The 16661-nt window shown below is 39.4% G+C and overlaps 1 protein-coding gene across 3 annotated transcripts in view; it reads right to left on the bottom strand.

Annotated features, from left to right (window-relative positions):
- Window positions 1–16661, bottom strand: part of USP3 (ubiquitin specific peptidase 3) — a 48855-nt gene that overhangs the window by 31071 nt on the left and 1123 nt on the right. For 2 of the 3 annotated variants that reach the window (XM_021548309.3, XM_021548311.3), the window contains exon 2: window positions 16491–16589. The exons of the other annotated variant lie outside the window; for it this stretch is intronic. In XM_021548309.3, the coding sequence (XP_021403984.1) occupies window positions 16491–16589 (99 nt within the window). The remainder of the gene's footprint in view (window positions 1–16490; window positions 16590–16661) is intronic. 3 annotated transcript variants of the gene reach the window in all.

Raw genomic sequence — 16661 nt, 5'->3', positions numbered from 1 at the left:
TTCCCATACCTTTACCTTGTCTTAAAAATCTCTCAGTGTGTTGTTTAATTATGATTTAGTAATGGGACTCCCATTTTGCTCCTTAAGGAACCTGACAATTGCAGCAAAAGAGAGCTGGGCAGTCTCCACTAGCAACATATGAAGGAAAAAAGCAGCAACTATCCACACATCAAAATTAGAAACCCCTTCCTAGTAAAACATGAACCTTCTGCTGTGACACATCAGGCCTAAAGAATCAGACTGAAAGCTACCTTTTCCAAGAATCTGGAAGTAAAGGTGGGAGAAATTTGCAAGCAAAAATCCTAGTGACAACAAAGAATTCTGTATGAGTATTTAACCAAATTTACAAAAACTCCTTTACTAATAGGATTTCAAATGCAAAGATTTTCAATCAAAGGATAAAAAGCATTTTTTAGAAAACCCATTTCCATTTTACAGATGAGAACAAGAGATTGAATCATTTACCAAAATAATTTTATCAGCATAAGATCAGAACTGAGCCTACTACCCATACACTTTAGTCCTTTAAATTAACTGCAGCCAAGGGGAAGACAGCCCAAAAGCCATCACTCTACGCAAAATTTGTAAGGTGATCTGCCAAAACAGCTCTGAATTGAACATAGAAAATTTCCCATATGCAATATACAAGGCATCAGGTGTTTGAGAGTCATCCACCTAAGGTGGTGTTCCAAGTAAGGAATTACTCAAGTTATTAACCTATGAGAAACATCAACACAAAAAGGGTGGGAAGGAGGATCCTAGTCATTATAGACTGGTTAGCCTGACCTCAGTACCTGGCAAGATAATGGAGCAATTTATACTGAGTGTTATCATGCAGCATCTATAGGATGGCCAGGGTGTCAGACCCAGCCAGCAGGGGTTTAGGAGGGGTAGGTCATGTTTGACCAACCTGGTCTCCTTTTATGACCAGGTGACCCTCCTGGTGGATATGGGACAGGCTGTGGATGTTGTCTGTTTGGACTCCAGCAAGGCCTTTGGCACTGCCTCCCACAGCACACTCCTGGAAAAGCTGCAGCCCACGGCTGGGACAGGAGCACTCTTGCTGGGTTCAGAAGTGGCTAGATGGCCGGCCCAGAGAGTGGTGGTGAGCGGTGCTGCATCCAGCTGGGGACAGGCACCAGTGGTGTCCCTTACGGGTCTGTGCTGGGGCCAGTTCTGTTCAATATTTTTATTGATGACATGGATGAGGGTATTGAGTCCTTCATTAGTAAATTTGCCTACCACATTAAGCTGGGAGTGTGTGTCCATCAGTTGGAAGGTAGGAGGGTTCTGCAGGGAGACCTGGAACAATTGGATAGATGGGCAGAGTCTAACAAGATGAAGTTTATTAAGTCCAAGTGCTGAGTCCTGTATTTTGGCCACAATAGCCCCTGCAGCGTTATAGGCTGGGGACAGTGTGGCTGGACAGTGCCCAGGCAAAGAGGGACCTGGGAGTACTGGTTGACTGCCAGCTGAACATGAGCCAGCAGTGTGCCCTGGTGGCCAAGGCCAATGGCTCCTGGCCTGGATCAGGAATGGTGTGGCCAGCAGGAGCAGGGAGGTCATTCTCCTCCTGTACTCGGCACTGGTGAGGCCACACCTTGAGTGCTGTGTCCAGTTCTGGGCCCCTCAGTTTAGGAAGGATGTTGAGATGCTGGAGCATGTCCAGAGGAGGGCAACAAGATTGGTGAGGAGCTTGGAACACAAGCCTATGAGGAACAGTTGAGGGAGCTGGGGTTGTTTAGCCTGGAAAAAAGGAAACTCAGAGGTGACCTTATCACTCTCTACAACTTCCTGAAGGGTGGTTGTAGTCAGGTGGGGGTCCGTCTCTGTCACCAGACAGCAAATGACAGATTGAGAGGTCACAGTCTCAAGCTGCGTCAAGGAAAATATAGGTTAGATATTAGAAAAAAGTTTTTCACACAGAGGGTGATAAAGTACTGGAATGGTCTGTCCAGGGAGGTGGTGGAACCACCATCCCTGGATGTGTTTAAAAAAAGACTGGTGGCACTCGGTGCCATGGTTTAGTTGAGGTGCTAGGGAATAGGTTGGACACAATGACCTTTAAGGTCTCTTCCAACCTTGTGATTCTGTGATCAAAGAGACAAATGCATTGCATGTGGTCCCTCCTCTGGGCTTACGTGCTAAAGCTACAAAAAGGTTCTGCCCACTGCTGGAATTCACAGCTCTGGAACTCCCTCTGGATGCAAACAAAAGTTTCTTCAACGACTGAATAAATCAACAGAGGAGTTTTCTCCACAAAATCACCTTTCATTCAAGATGTGAACATCCCAAGTTTAATGCACATACCTCCTACCCTTGAAAGACCTTTACAGACAACTTCTAAATGTTGAGGTAGGACTACCAATTCCTTCCCATGAGTAAGTACTTCTTTTGGGGAACAGTAAGACAAAGCAAGGGACCAAGTGAAACTTTCACACAGCTTAGCAGTCATCAGAGTCCAGGATGTCCTGGCTGTCTCAAGACCCTGGCAGGGGTCTTGACAACCCTGGCATGAAGTCAAAAACATCTGAAAAGTAAGGACTTCTTATAATATGAGGGGGTGCTGGACAGGATGAACGCAGGTCGAGCCAATTGGGTTAAAAAAATTTCTCCTTTTATTAGTGAGAAGATGGCAGTTTATATACACTTCCATGTAGTTTACAGTTTATGAAGCACTCTCATTGGCAAGCTAACATTGTTTACCTTTGCCTTAAGGTGGGTCAGGCTTTTCACACTGCAGCTCTACCCTACTTCACACTCAGATAGCTCATTACTTTGTAGTCACCTTAACATAATCTCTAACTGCACCACAACTAATTTATTACTGCGTCAAAGGCTTCCAGGCCCCACCAAGGCTGCTTATTAGGGGCCTAGTCTGAGGGGTAGCTCAATTCTTACTCCAGACATAAATCATGCCCTCTCTCTCTCAGAAATTCTGCAACAATTCCCTCTTTTTGAGCTACCCAGGCTGACTTGGAGGCGCGGTGCACTATCTTCTGCGTACATTGTAATAAACACGGTATAAAAATTAAAATAATTATAGTAGTAAGAAAAAATACAATACCAAAATGAACTAAATCTTTGACTCAACTAGCAAAGCCTAAAGAATTGAGCCAGTTATCAAACAATGATTTCTTGGGACAGAACCCCAGAGATTGAATTCTGGAGGTTTGACATCAGCAATTTTAAGACTTTGCCTGACTGCAACAGCTTATGCTCCCAGAACACCCTTTTTGGATTTATTCTGGCTAGAGTTTAAGCTTTGAACTCTGCAATTGAAACCAGTGGAACTCAAATCAAACAGGCATGAAAAGAATTATATGGTGTATTTAACAACAGGCAAAATGAATCTTGGCCCATTTGTTTGGCCCAAGTGCTCCACTTGTTTTGTCTCTTGTCAAGCATTCTAAATACCTTAGTTACTAAAACACTAATTAATAGAAACACTCTGCCCCACTACATATTTCTTATGTTCTTGATTGCCCTGTCTAATATGAAAGGAGAAAACTTAATTCTAAATACAAACTATAACTTATGATAAACTTAATGTTATGCTTATGATTATCTAACTTATTGTCCCTCTTTTTCTTTTGCCATTGAAAAACAATGGCAAAATGAACAGAAGAATCAAAGGCCTTACTTAAACCTAGTAACCAAATTCTGTAACATCACCAAAACCACACATTTATGAAAAAACCCGAAGTCCACGGTCTTCTGTGGGTGAAATACAAATCTTTGCACAATCTACATTTTTCTGTGCATCTTCTGCTCCTGCTTAAGGAGAGACCAGTGCTTTCTTGCAGTTGATAAATTCTACATTCTTCATTGAAATCCATCCAGATTCTGTACCTGTTAAAACACAAACAAACCCAACATCCCCACAGGGACTGGAAGGTTCTTTCTCAATTCTGTTCCTTAAAATTGCATGAAGAAATGGAGGTATCAACATCTTTGTTAAAAACATGAAAAGACATAAAGAACAGAACAATACATGTAGTAAAGAAACTAACAACAAATAAAAATCAATCAGATAATACAGAATTAATCTTACATATAAAATCACAGTTACCAAGCACTAAAATATCAAATTGTCATCCCAGAGTCTGCAGCAGCTGACAAACCTGAAAACAACAGAGATCTGGAGAAATCATGTCCAGATTCATGTCTCTCCAAACTCCCTTTAAACACAGGGTTAGCTGTCATATATGGTCAAATTGTCAAGCCAAAAGGACTTGAATACTTTTTGATGCAGAAAACACCTGGGTCAGTCGCTCCATCCAAGTAGAGCCAGAGCTTGTCCAGAACTCGAACTCTAATTGGAGGATCTCCTTTAACACATTATGAAACAAAAGTCTTAGAAATAACAGTTACGAGTAAAAAACCTTACGATTAAAAATTTATCAAACCATCAAATAATCAAATCTGTCTAAAATTTCTTTCAAGACAGAAATTCTCTAAACACAACAAATACTCTATTTGAAGTCTGAAATCTTGAACCAAAATCTGGACAATGGAAGTGTGAGGGGAGATGAATTGCAGCTGCATAAAAGATTGGACAAAAAAACCACATGAGTAGTTAAAAAAATCAAAAACACAGGATCCTGAAGAAACACATCTTGTAATCAATCACCTAAAGAGACAATAAAACATATGAAAACTGACTGTAAATGCCATAACACCTCAATACCTTAATACCTTAATAATAATTTTTATCCCGAAAATCAGACAACTCCCATTATATGATCAACTTATCAACAAGAAATATTTAAAATAGTTTAAGACAATCTTTCTAAAGCATTCATATAACATTAATAACAACCACTATTTATCTTATTACCTATAAAACCCAAAAATAAAGATTACAAACTCAATACCAACATTCCATCTGACTGACATTTCTCAAATGCTTTGTTTTCAGAGACATTTTTAGTAGTTAAATCATTACTAATACTTCTATCTTTATACAGTTTTTTATCTATATCATATTTGAAATAATATTGATTTGCATCCTTCTTTGCATCTTGGAGAATGACTCGGTACTGCTGTACCTTCCATTATATCTTCTGACTCTTGTAAGAAATTGGGAAGATGCTGTTGAAATTTTTGCTGTAGTGCTGCCATCCCGCCATCGGTTGCGCTGCTGCCCTCGGCGATGTCGCTGCTGCGGCCACTATGGTGCCATACAGACGTCTCCGCTGCCATGGCTGGGTGCTGCGGCCCCCCTCCCCCCACCCACACTCGCGGGTGTGCCGCTGCCATGGCCGGGTTTCCAGGGAGAGGAGGGGGCGATACCGTATCACTACCGTCCTTGCTGCATCACCATGGGGATGTGGGAAAAGACGCCCCCGCCATGGCCGCAGCCCGCCTGCTCTGAATCCAGCACGGCCCTGGTGCCGGGAAGCCCCTCTGCCCTTGTGTTGTTGCGTGGCAACAACCTTCTGTCTCTTGGCCAACATCTGCACCGCTCTGGGACTGCTTCAGGCTCCGCGCCAGCTGGCCCCACGCCGACTGGCTCCGCGCCCGCCTGGCCGGCCGCTTCTGCGTTCCACCCAGGCGGCTAGCCGGTGCTCGCCACCACAGCCCGTTGCTGTAGTGTTTGCCACCCCGTCTCGCTAGGGATGAGTGAGGGCTTCTGTAATTTTCCCTGGTTTCTGGCCCACAAAGCCAGCTGCTTTAAATCAGTCTCTTTTACCTTTTCTTCTCTCTTGGAGAGATATGCAAAAGAAGCCGCAACGAAGCCTACCAGTCTCTTTCCGTGGCCACGTCCACCCTCTTTGTTTGCAGCTTACTTCAACCACCAGTGCGAGGCACTCCCAGCTTTTTCTCAAGCCAGCAGAGACACTCGCTCCAGCAGCCCCGTTCCCTTCGGTCCACCCGTGCTGCGTGGTCGATGAGTGAACCTGCGGAGTCTTCAGCGTTTGCTCCTGCATTTCCCAACGCAAAACAAGAATTCTGGAAACCATCTCCCTTTGTAGTCAGCACGATTGGAGTCTGGAGTCTTTGATTGCTCCGGCACCTTGATCCCCGTCACTATAACGATTTGGGATCAGAATCTTCCCGTCACGCGTCTTCTTTTCACGCAATTTGGAGATGCTCCCCGTTGCCTCAAAGGCAATTTGGGAGCCCCTGGAGCCTCCCGAGTCCCTGTTCAGGCTACGGAAAAAGCAGGGACTTCTTATAATATGAGGGGGTGCTGGACAGGATGAACGCAGGTCGAGCCAATTGGGTTAAAAAAATTTCTCCTTTTATTAGTGAGAAGATGGCAGTTTATATACACTTCCATGTAGTTTACAGTTTATGAAGCACTCTCATTGGCAAGCTAACATTGTTTACCTTTGCCTTAAGGTGGGTCAGGCTTTTCACACTGCAGCTCTACCCTACTTCACACTCAGATAGCTCATTGCTTTGTAGTCACCTTAACATAATCTCTAACTGCACCACAACTAATTTATTACTGCGTCAAAGGCTTCCAGGCCCCACCAAGGCTGCTTATTAGGGGCCTAGTCTGAGGGGTAGCTCAATTCTTACTCCAGACATAAATCATGCCCTCTCTCTCTCAGAAATTCTGCAACACATCTGTGGCTTAGATTTTAGCCTGTGGAAAAAGTTGTCAATTTTGTATAAGGAATTACAAGTCACAAGGGTTTTAGTAGTCTGATACTTGAACTAACACAGGGTGGAAAAGTAGAATTTTGGGGTTTTTAGAATGGGGTTCAAGGAGGTACAAGATGGAGGAATTTGGGCATGTCCCAGCCTTCTCCTCCTTCGTATTATCCTCCATGTCTTGGCATGATGGTGACACCTTTCTACTGGTTTAAGGTAGAGATTCACAGTCTAAGATGGGTGATGGGAATTGGTAATAAGTTGTAAACATAGTACACGTAGTTTTGAGTATATAGGGTGGGAGCTGCCCAAGGCTCAGGAGCAGATGTCCATGGCCTCCTTGCTAGCCAGAGCTCGACAGGTCAGAGAAAGAACGTTATAGATAAGAAGAAATAAACAACTTTGAAAGCGCAATCGGACGCATTCCAGGCTCCTTCGGATGCATTCCAGGCTCCTTCTTTGTCTGCGTCAGGCTAGGGAAGCAAAGACTCTTTAGGATCTCAGGGTCACCCTGACCTTCTGAACCCCAAGAAATCCACAAGCAGTTACAGCTTTCACCCATGCTGCAGGCTCCACAGCAAGGAATATCCATGCACTCTACATTAAAAATCCACCAAACTAAACACTCAGTTGTTAAAATTGAGACTGGAACAAAGGATTTTCCACCAAGATGAATGGACCAAATCACAACATTCAAGAGCCATGTGCACTCTTTCCTCCTGGCCCACAAACTCACTTAGAAACCAGTATATACAATAAACAGCATCTCAAGGCAAAAATTGCAAGTCTTCCTCATCACAGAACATCAGTCAAGACTGCAGGGTAAGTGGATATGTGCAGAATCAGACACTGGCATTGAAAAAACACCTTATTGCCAGGAACAAAGAAGACTTAAAGAATACAGGTATCCTCCAAGGTACATTAGTATTTTTACCAGCAGTATGTAAAAATGACTAACAGAAGTAGTAAGTTCCTTACTACTAAGTTCACATACACCAATACAACTGATTAGGCTCCCAGCTTCTGACAATCATTTGTGTATTTAAAAAGACAGTTCCTTCAAGTGTACACAAAATCTTTATTATTATCTGACCTTACTATATGTTTACATTCAGGAGGAATCAAAAGTACTGAAAAGACAGGGTAGGCCTTAACATACCCAGAAGTACAGTAAGAATACTAACCCTATCTTATAATCTAGGAATATGTTTTTCAAAGTTAAATACAGAGTTAAATGTGCATGCTTGTTGACTGTGGGTTTGTTTTTTTTTTGTTTGACTGGGGAATGTTTAAAGCATATATGTATGTGGGAAAAGCATCTGCTCCACATTTAAGGCAGCCAGTAAATGACAGGTAAATAACTGTAATGAAAGTCAAGTGACTGAAAAAGGAAGTAAATGTTGCAAGAGTATTTTTTTCACCCCTGAGCAGATGAAAACCCCATTTTTAACAAAGAATGCAGGAAAAAGGAACACTACAGGCTTTGAAAACTAGTGACATGTTCTACACTTAGAAGCCAGCTGCTTTTACTGTCCAGGTTTTAAAGAATACTCCCATTTGTTTTCAGACTAAATTTCAAAAAGTTTTTCTTTCCCTCCTTCTCTCGCCCCATTAAAAGCAGTTCATACATGCACTTAATTTGTTCTAAACTCTTAACCATTACAAAAAAAAAAAAAATCTATTTAACAATATGTTGCACAACTTTTTCATTTGTAGATATCTTTACTGCATATTTCAGAAAAACAGCATTCTAACCAAAACTAAACCAGACAGAAAGGAAAAAGGTTTTCAATTATACTATTTAAAATGCTTTGTTTTAAAATGAGCTAACACACATATAACTAAACTAAAAGTTAAGATTAAGGAAATTTCAATTACATTTATACAAAGCAAGAAAACTCACAAGGAAGCAAGTCTCCTAATATGCACTACTAAACATTTAAAAATGTTAATACCTTTTTCACAATGAAGAAGTCTCAACAATATCAAGTCATAGCCTGACTCAAATCACATTCAAATATAAGAGAATTCAATTAAAACTCCAAAGAATATTTAAAGAAAGAAAGAAATAACCCTCACTTGCAGCTATGGAAAAAACCACAAGTTACTTCCCCGTCTTTATCTTTCAGACAAAATCCAAAAGATCGGGTTTCTAGTATGAAGACAAGTGATTTAGTGATAATTTGTGAACAACCATTTGTGCTCATGCATACCTGTACATGTAGTTTCCTCCTCCTTGTGCTAAATAAAAGCACTGCTCAGTCTCATAGAAGAAATTTCACATGGTTACAGTGAACCATCCCATCTACAGTGGAAAACCATATATAATTTAGATATACAAAACAACACCTGTGCAAGAATATAAAGCAGGGGTAGGTGCACAACTTTTCACAGAATCGTAGGTCACTGAAGTGCCCAACAAATTCCTAACACTGAAGAACGTCAGAGAACAAGGTGGTCCGCTTCACTGGCCTGAAATTCTCCTCCCCACACTCAACCGCGCACTGGCTTCAGTTCAGCATTCAGATTACGCAATCAGAATTCCACATTGAGAAACAGGAATGTTACAAAAATGCAGGCGTTTTTGTTTGCCTGTGTTCTCAGCGCAGTGATGGAAAAGCAGACAAGGAAGTCAGGAAAACTACTTCTAAGAGGTATAAACAGGTCCCAGGATGTGGCTGAACTGGGGGGAGGAGGTGCCAAACCGAAGTCAAGTCACTCCCAGCAGCGCTACGGAGACACCCCGAGCTCTGGGTAAGGGAGGGAGAGACAGGATCAGTGCCTCCAGTCATACACAGACATTCGTCTCCCAGGGTACACTACTGCCATTTCTTCTGAGAATTTCAGCTTTCTACATGTCCAGCCAAACTTCAGGAAAACACAGACATGTCAGCAGTTACCACAAAAATCACATCCTACCTGAAAGCACAGTGAAAACTATGGAAAGACAGAACGAAAGAAAACAATAGAGGCAGTCTGATCTTAATGAACAGGCATAGCCAAAAGCCTTCTTTTAAACATTACTGCCTCTATTTCTCCTTTACACTCTAAAAACACTTTTTAGTTGTTCGGCTACTTTGATAACTAATTAGCATACAAATCTAAATACAGATATTTTAAAATTGAATGCTTTTAGCCTTCAAAGAAAAACAGATATTGTTCCTCAGTGTAGCAGCAGCATCCACAAAAAAAAAAAAAAAAAAGGAAGTTAGTAAATCTTTATGTTAGAGCAAGACACATAAATGCTCATTTTCAGACAGCAGCTAGAAAAAAAAACACACTAAAGCCAACAGTGTAATGTCATTTTGAGTAAGTCAGCAATTAATAGCAGGTCAAAATACGCAAACTGGGAATAGGAGGGAAAACAGGGGAAAGACAGAAAGAAGTCTTCTTGCTTTCTTTATATGATCTAGTAATAATCTGTTTGTTTGTAGTTGCCAATATTACATTCCTACTTCACCAATACCAGCAAAAGACATATTAAACCATCCCTGTGACCAAAAAAAAAAAAAAAAAAAAAAGAGAAAGAAATGCATGGTGGATAAAAACATTACCAAATCAAAACATGAACTGAAGGGTAAAACCTCAAAAAAATTAAAAAGGTCAAGGTTATTGTGAGAAAACATTATAAATAACTAACTATGTAGTTATTATCTTTCACTATTATTAGCTTTAGTAATTTTTTTTAATATAGTACAGTTTGTAATCTCTTTTGATATAGTGTAATTTGTCAGCCTTTTATATTTAATATCCTAATCTCTGTGTAAACTGCATATCTGTAATAAATATATAATAAATATCTGTAATAAATATATATGTTATAGTTCAGGCTTATGCAAAATATTAAAATAGAGGCGATGTACTGTGTATTATGACATTAACTTTTGCAGAAGTAATTGTAGTTGTGAAATAATAACTAATCCCTTTATTTTTGTAGCTGACAATAGTGAAATAGCTAATGTTAATTGAAAGTACTTGTAAAAACAGCTATAACATCTGTATGATAACATTGGAAAAAAACAGACAAATAACACCAAAAGCACAAGGAAGCATATAGCACAGACCCTTTGGCTAACAATAAAACCACAAACCACAGACCAGGGGGCCTCGTGAAGAAATAAAATACAAGATTCAAAATCCCATCTGCATTGTGGCATGTACTCTAGGATGAGGTCAAGGGTAGAACTGATAAGGTCAAGGGTAGAACTATGATAAAGAATTCTCAGACCATGTAAACTCAAAGGAATGCCTGAATATATATAATATTCATTAATATGCATTTGACCAATGCAATGAGAAAGTATATAGGAAGAGTTGTTATACTTAATGGTGTGCTTCTAGCAGTTCATCATGTACCCCAGCACTGGGTGCTATCCTTTTTACCTCTTACTAAACTTTTAAAAATTTTAAAGAGTGAGCTTTGTTTCTCAAAATACACCTATTTTGACACAGACAAGCTGATGCTTACATTCCCACCTATGAATAACCTTGAAAAACCAGTATTTCCCTGTTTGATATTGATAAGGACCTTCAATCCCCATCCCCAAATATGAGCGTATCACTTGCTTCACAGGCAAAAAGCTGTCTGCTTGCACCACAGGGGCAGGCCAACTTCCAGAACCACCACCTTTTTCTGCCAGTTTGCCTGGGGGTATTTGGATTAGATTCACCTGGGTAATTAAATCTAGCACGGGAATCTCAAACTATGTTTACAAATCTAAAATTATGCAAGATATTCCAAAGGGGGTAACCCCAGATGATTGCTTTGACATACTAGATAAGACTGCTAAATGCCAAGTATAGTCATTATATCAAGCACCATTTAACACATCCTCTAATAATCAAGGAAAATAATTTTTAAGGACAAAATCTTACACTAATCCCACAACAAGGGCACCAAAAAGCAATTCCAATTCACTCTACATTAAAATCTGTTTCCTCCAACAATATTGAAGTATAAATCACAACAGCCTTAACTAGTTTTCAGATCCAAATTTTTTATTAAATTGCACTTTTTAACCTTCATAGAATATTTTAATTAATGGATTTTAATCACTTTTTACCTAGGTAAGGAATGTTATTTAAAACAAAAAGCAAAGATGAACAGGGTACTAAATTAAGTGAGTGCTACTGATCAAATGAGAAATGGCACAAAGCTTAATTTTATTCCAAACACTGGGTCTGAAACTTTCACTCTGTCAATCTCAGACACACATGTGACTAAAAAAAACCAAAATTTAAGCAATCTAAGTGTGCCACCCTCAGTATCTTGACAAAATCAAAACATAATGACTGATATTGTTTAACACCTGCATACCCCTGAAGATCTTGGAAAAGGCAGGTGCCATTGAAACCATCTGTAATGAGATTTACCCTAACCTGAGGTAAATCAAGAGTCTGCTCCACACACGAGTGTCTCATCCTGCTTCCACAATGTCAGACGACCCTGCCTCCTTACCTGCCACACTTTGAAGAGTAATTTCAAAGCACCAGATACTTACAACAACTTTGAATGGCATATTTTACTACTGACTATCTTCAAAATCATCATGAACATTAGATCTAGTTTCTCAAATGCAACATATTAAATGTCTACTTCTTTTCCACTGAAGCATCTCTTCTCCAATCTAATGTTCAAATTTTGTGATAGATTATGATTGTTGTGTAGAGTATAAACAAAATTTTCAGAAGAAAATCTAGACAATATTAATCCCCATAAATTTAAGTTTACTAACTTGTAAAAGATACTAATCATCTGAAAGACTCACTTATTTTTGGCAATTAAAATAAAATTTCCATCTAATTTATGAGACCAAAATTAAGACTTTTATCCTATCTCAATAAATGTCTATCTTTTGACAGAACTGGTTCCAAAGCAGTGTGCTCCACCTCACAGGCCATGGCAGCTGCTGACCCCATGGTCAGTTCACACATCAGTAACCAATTCAAACTGGAAAAAAAAAAACAAACCAATTTTAAGGAAAACAAGACTGAGTCTAAAAAAGCATAAATCTAACAAGCTAACTTAAAACAGCCAGAGAATGAATCTAATGAGATATTACAACCTATAAAATAGAGTTACTAACAAGCATTCCTGCATAGCAGTGACCCAGAGAAAATGAAAAGGTGAAAGAGTATCCAACTCTGAAATTAAAGTTACTAAATAAAAATGGGTAATTAAAAAATTTTATTTACTTTGTCATTTAAATTTCAGAAAAATCTGGCAATTTCCAGGCCAAATTAATTTTCCAGGTATAGGGTGACAAATAATCCTCACACACACAATACAGACCATGAGGTCCACACACTATCCATGATCTCACCGAGTTTACATGCAGAGAACTGAAGTTTTCTTAGGAATAAGGTCCTACCTACCCCACTCCAGTTTCATAGTTTTCCCTCCTCCTATATTACAGTAATCATGAAAAGACAGAAGAAATCAGGACCTCTACTAATAAAACTGGAAAAGCAGACAGAGACAGAAATACGGAAATGGAGAAGCAACACTAAGAAGCAGCTGGGATGAAAAGGAAAGACAAGAGGGTAAAGTCTGTACCTGTGCTTTTACACTTGACTTGTTTTGGGACTGACTGCAACGATCCAAAGCCAGAAATCACAGTGTGGCAAAATGGCATTACCTACTCCAGTGAAAGCAGAACAGTGAGACTAATTTAACTGAGAAAACCAAATCTGAAGGGGCGTGGGCGGGGAAGCAGCAAACAAAAAAAACCCATCAAAAGAAGCCTGACCCAGTGCAGTCATGTTCTTGAAAGCTCTACTCAGCCCAAAATATTTGATCTCAAATCTAAATATGCACTCAGGGATATCTGGGGTTATTCTGAACAAACTGAATTTACCAAATATTTTAGTAACTTAAAACACACACAAAGAAAGTCATTAACTCAGCATGTGGATTTCCAACATAATCACTGTTCATGAGGCCTCAAAAAGCTTGCATGTGCTGGCTCTCCTGACTTTCATACTCCCAGTGTCATTTCCAAATCCCACAACATATGTTTCTGACCACCAGTGCAATTACAACTGTCATGCAACAGAAATCAAATGCAAAAAATTGATGCCAGGCACATATATTACGCTTTTGCAGGAAACACCAGTCTACAGCCAAAACTGTTCTTCAGTACTTAATAAAATGTTGTCTTTAAGGAGGAAAAATAGTATTAAACTGACAGTGATCTGAAAAAGCAAGTTTTAAGCATCTTTCACAAGTGCAATTCCCCTTAAAAAAAAAAAATCAAATAATCTCTACTTCAGCAGATTCAATCCTATCCATCTACAGTTGTTCTTCTAAAGACAGAACTTCCAATTCTATATTGAACAACCAATGAGCCCAGTGAGAAAAATTAATGACTCCTCAACCACACAGAAAAAAGATGGAAAACTGCTCCAGACTTCCACAGGTGTGCTGAAGATTGCAATCTCACTTAGGTGGGGCAGGGCTCCCTGTGGTTTGATGACTCTATGAAAAACTGTTGAGAAATACCACATCTGAGCTGTTCCAGAGTACTTTTAATAATTACATGATTTGCACAACAGTGCTGAAGGTGTGGCACATCATACAAATGCAACAGCTTCAGTCTGTGACACAGGATTGCCAGTGCCTCCAGCTACACTGCTCCCAACTTCAGCACAAATTTCAGAAATTAAAGTGAGTGGAAAGACTGCACTCAATTGGAATTAGCAGATATCTGCTCACATTATTTCAAATAACAGCACTGATTAAAAGCCATTTTCAGTTTCTGTAGCATTTCTACTTTACATATATATCTTCTCCTAAATACCCAATTACAACAACAACCTGCCTATAGATCTGAAAAGAAAAAGAAAAAGAAAAAAAAAAGGGAAAAAAAAAGAAAAAAAAGAAAGAAAAAAAAAGAGAAAAACATTCTGCACTCTCTTTTGATAATTTTGAAACTTCTCAAAGGAAACATATGCTGCTTTCTGCACTGCTTACTGTACACAGCAGGCCTGACTGGATTAAATACCTGGGGAAAGCACACCACTATATGAATGGGGGGCCTTAAATTCTCTGATTTCCAAACTACCTAACAGGAACACAACAGAAGACATAGACACTTAAAAATGAACATAATTATAGGTTATTAACTGAGAGCAAACCCATTGATATTTGGATCACACCCTTGCTGGCAATGCTTCCTCCCAGTGTTTCTTTAAGAATCTTCCTTCATCACAAGACCTCCAAAGCAACTCTGGCAGGAAGCTTTCAAGGGAAACTTATTTAGGTCAACTGAGAGCACCTCAGGCTGATGCACACACTCCTCTAACAGACTCGCTATCTTCAGTAAGGCTGGCTTTCAAATACCAGCACCAAATGCAACATTCCTCCACTACACAGTGACACAATATTCAAGATCAAGTAACAATATTCAAAAGTGCCTCCATATTACCTTATTACCTCTTCCAATCAGGAGGTTTTGTGGAGAGACAAGGAAAAGTTACTTAAACAGTGTACATCACTAAGCATGGCAACTACAGCTCCACAAATCTCTAGAACCCCAGATAATGACAAATATAGTCACTGGCAGTCTGAATTAAAACTCACTCTCCAACCTATTTTGCAACATTTTGCTATCACTGACACATCAGGTGGCTGCCAGAAAGTTTCCTGGATCACTGTCCTTTACTCGAAAGGTCAGCAACAACTAAGAACAGGACTGACAAGTTCTGATTTTAAGACAACATACTTGATGAGAGATGCCTTGTAATTACAGACTGCAGAAAACTGCCTTCCAAATATTTTTCTACAACTGGGACACCACCACCACCAAACAGAATTAAAACCACACAATCTTAGAAAACAGCATCAAAAGTAATAGAAAACGCCTTAAATTTTGACAAGGTATTAATTTACATGCAGCATTGTCTGTTTAATTTTGTATTACAAAATTACATCAAACTCAGCAAACAAGACAGTATCTAGTGTGACCTGACATAAACCAGTATTATGTATCTTAAAAAAAGTCACCAAAATGAGTACAAACAATAAGAACACAGTTCTCTACATACTATTAGGCAGTTAATATAGCAATAATCACATACTACTAGCTGGAAGTGAGAACTGAGGCACTACAGCTTTACTATACTAGTAGAAATGCAACAGGTATTTTTTAAAAACACTATTTCATTTGCTTTAAATTAGCAAGAGCTTGCTGTTTGTTCACTGGACTGTTTTAAATTCAATGTACCTAGCTTTTTTCTCTGGGCACTTGTTAGGACTTCAACAGTTATCTATGCAATTACTGTATGACTTATCTTTATTTTCATAAAAAGCATTACAAACAACAAACTCCCTTAGATATGGTGCCATCATTATTCAGTTCCCAAAAAGCCCTCATACCATCCTCCTGCTTCAGTGCTCTAAAATAAGTCAGGTGATTGCCCAGCAGCTGGCTCTCCCCTGTAAGTGCTGGTTTGTGAGAAATTCCTCTGAACAACGAAGAAAAATTTGTTCTAAGTGCTGAACTTCTTTCTTGAGAAGCAGAATGCATAGGAGGGTAGCCATAAACTAGCTATTATTTTAAGCTAGGAAGTTATATTAATACCTCAGAATATCTTTTTAGTTTTGGTACTTTCATCTAAGTTCTCTGAAGGGTGGTTCCCTACTGCCATATTCTTGTTGACAACTTTGCTTATCCTTGGGTATTCTGAAGATAACTGATGGACTTACAGAGTTAAACTTCTTGTCAACAATTTGTTAGTTTTTGTAAAAAAACATTAGGGACAACAATTTTTCCTGTACTTCTCCTTTCCCTCTAATCATTTCTCCACATGACTCCACTCTAAATCAAAACCATTACAGAGAAAAATAACTGGTTTTGCAAAAGGAAGCAGAAACGCTACCACACCTTGGCTCCCGGAAACTGCAATCAGGGAACAAGTTAAGTAAGCAGCAGCCTTCCCACACCAAGGCACTGACACTACGAGATAAAGGACAACCATCTTTCCTTTAAAAAAGAAGGAACACCTTAAAATACATCCAGCCCTTCAGTGGTCCCTAGTCGATCATTCCCAAAGGA

Source organism: Lonchura striata, chromosome 11 (assembly GCF_046129695.1).
Source record: "Lonchura striata isolate bLonStr1 chromosome 11, bLonStr1.mat, whole genome shotgun sequence".
Lineage (NCBI taxonomy): Eukaryota > Metazoa > Chordata > Aves > Passeriformes > Estrildidae > Lonchura > Lonchura striata.
This window is presented reverse-complemented; position numbering and strand designations above follow the sequence as displayed.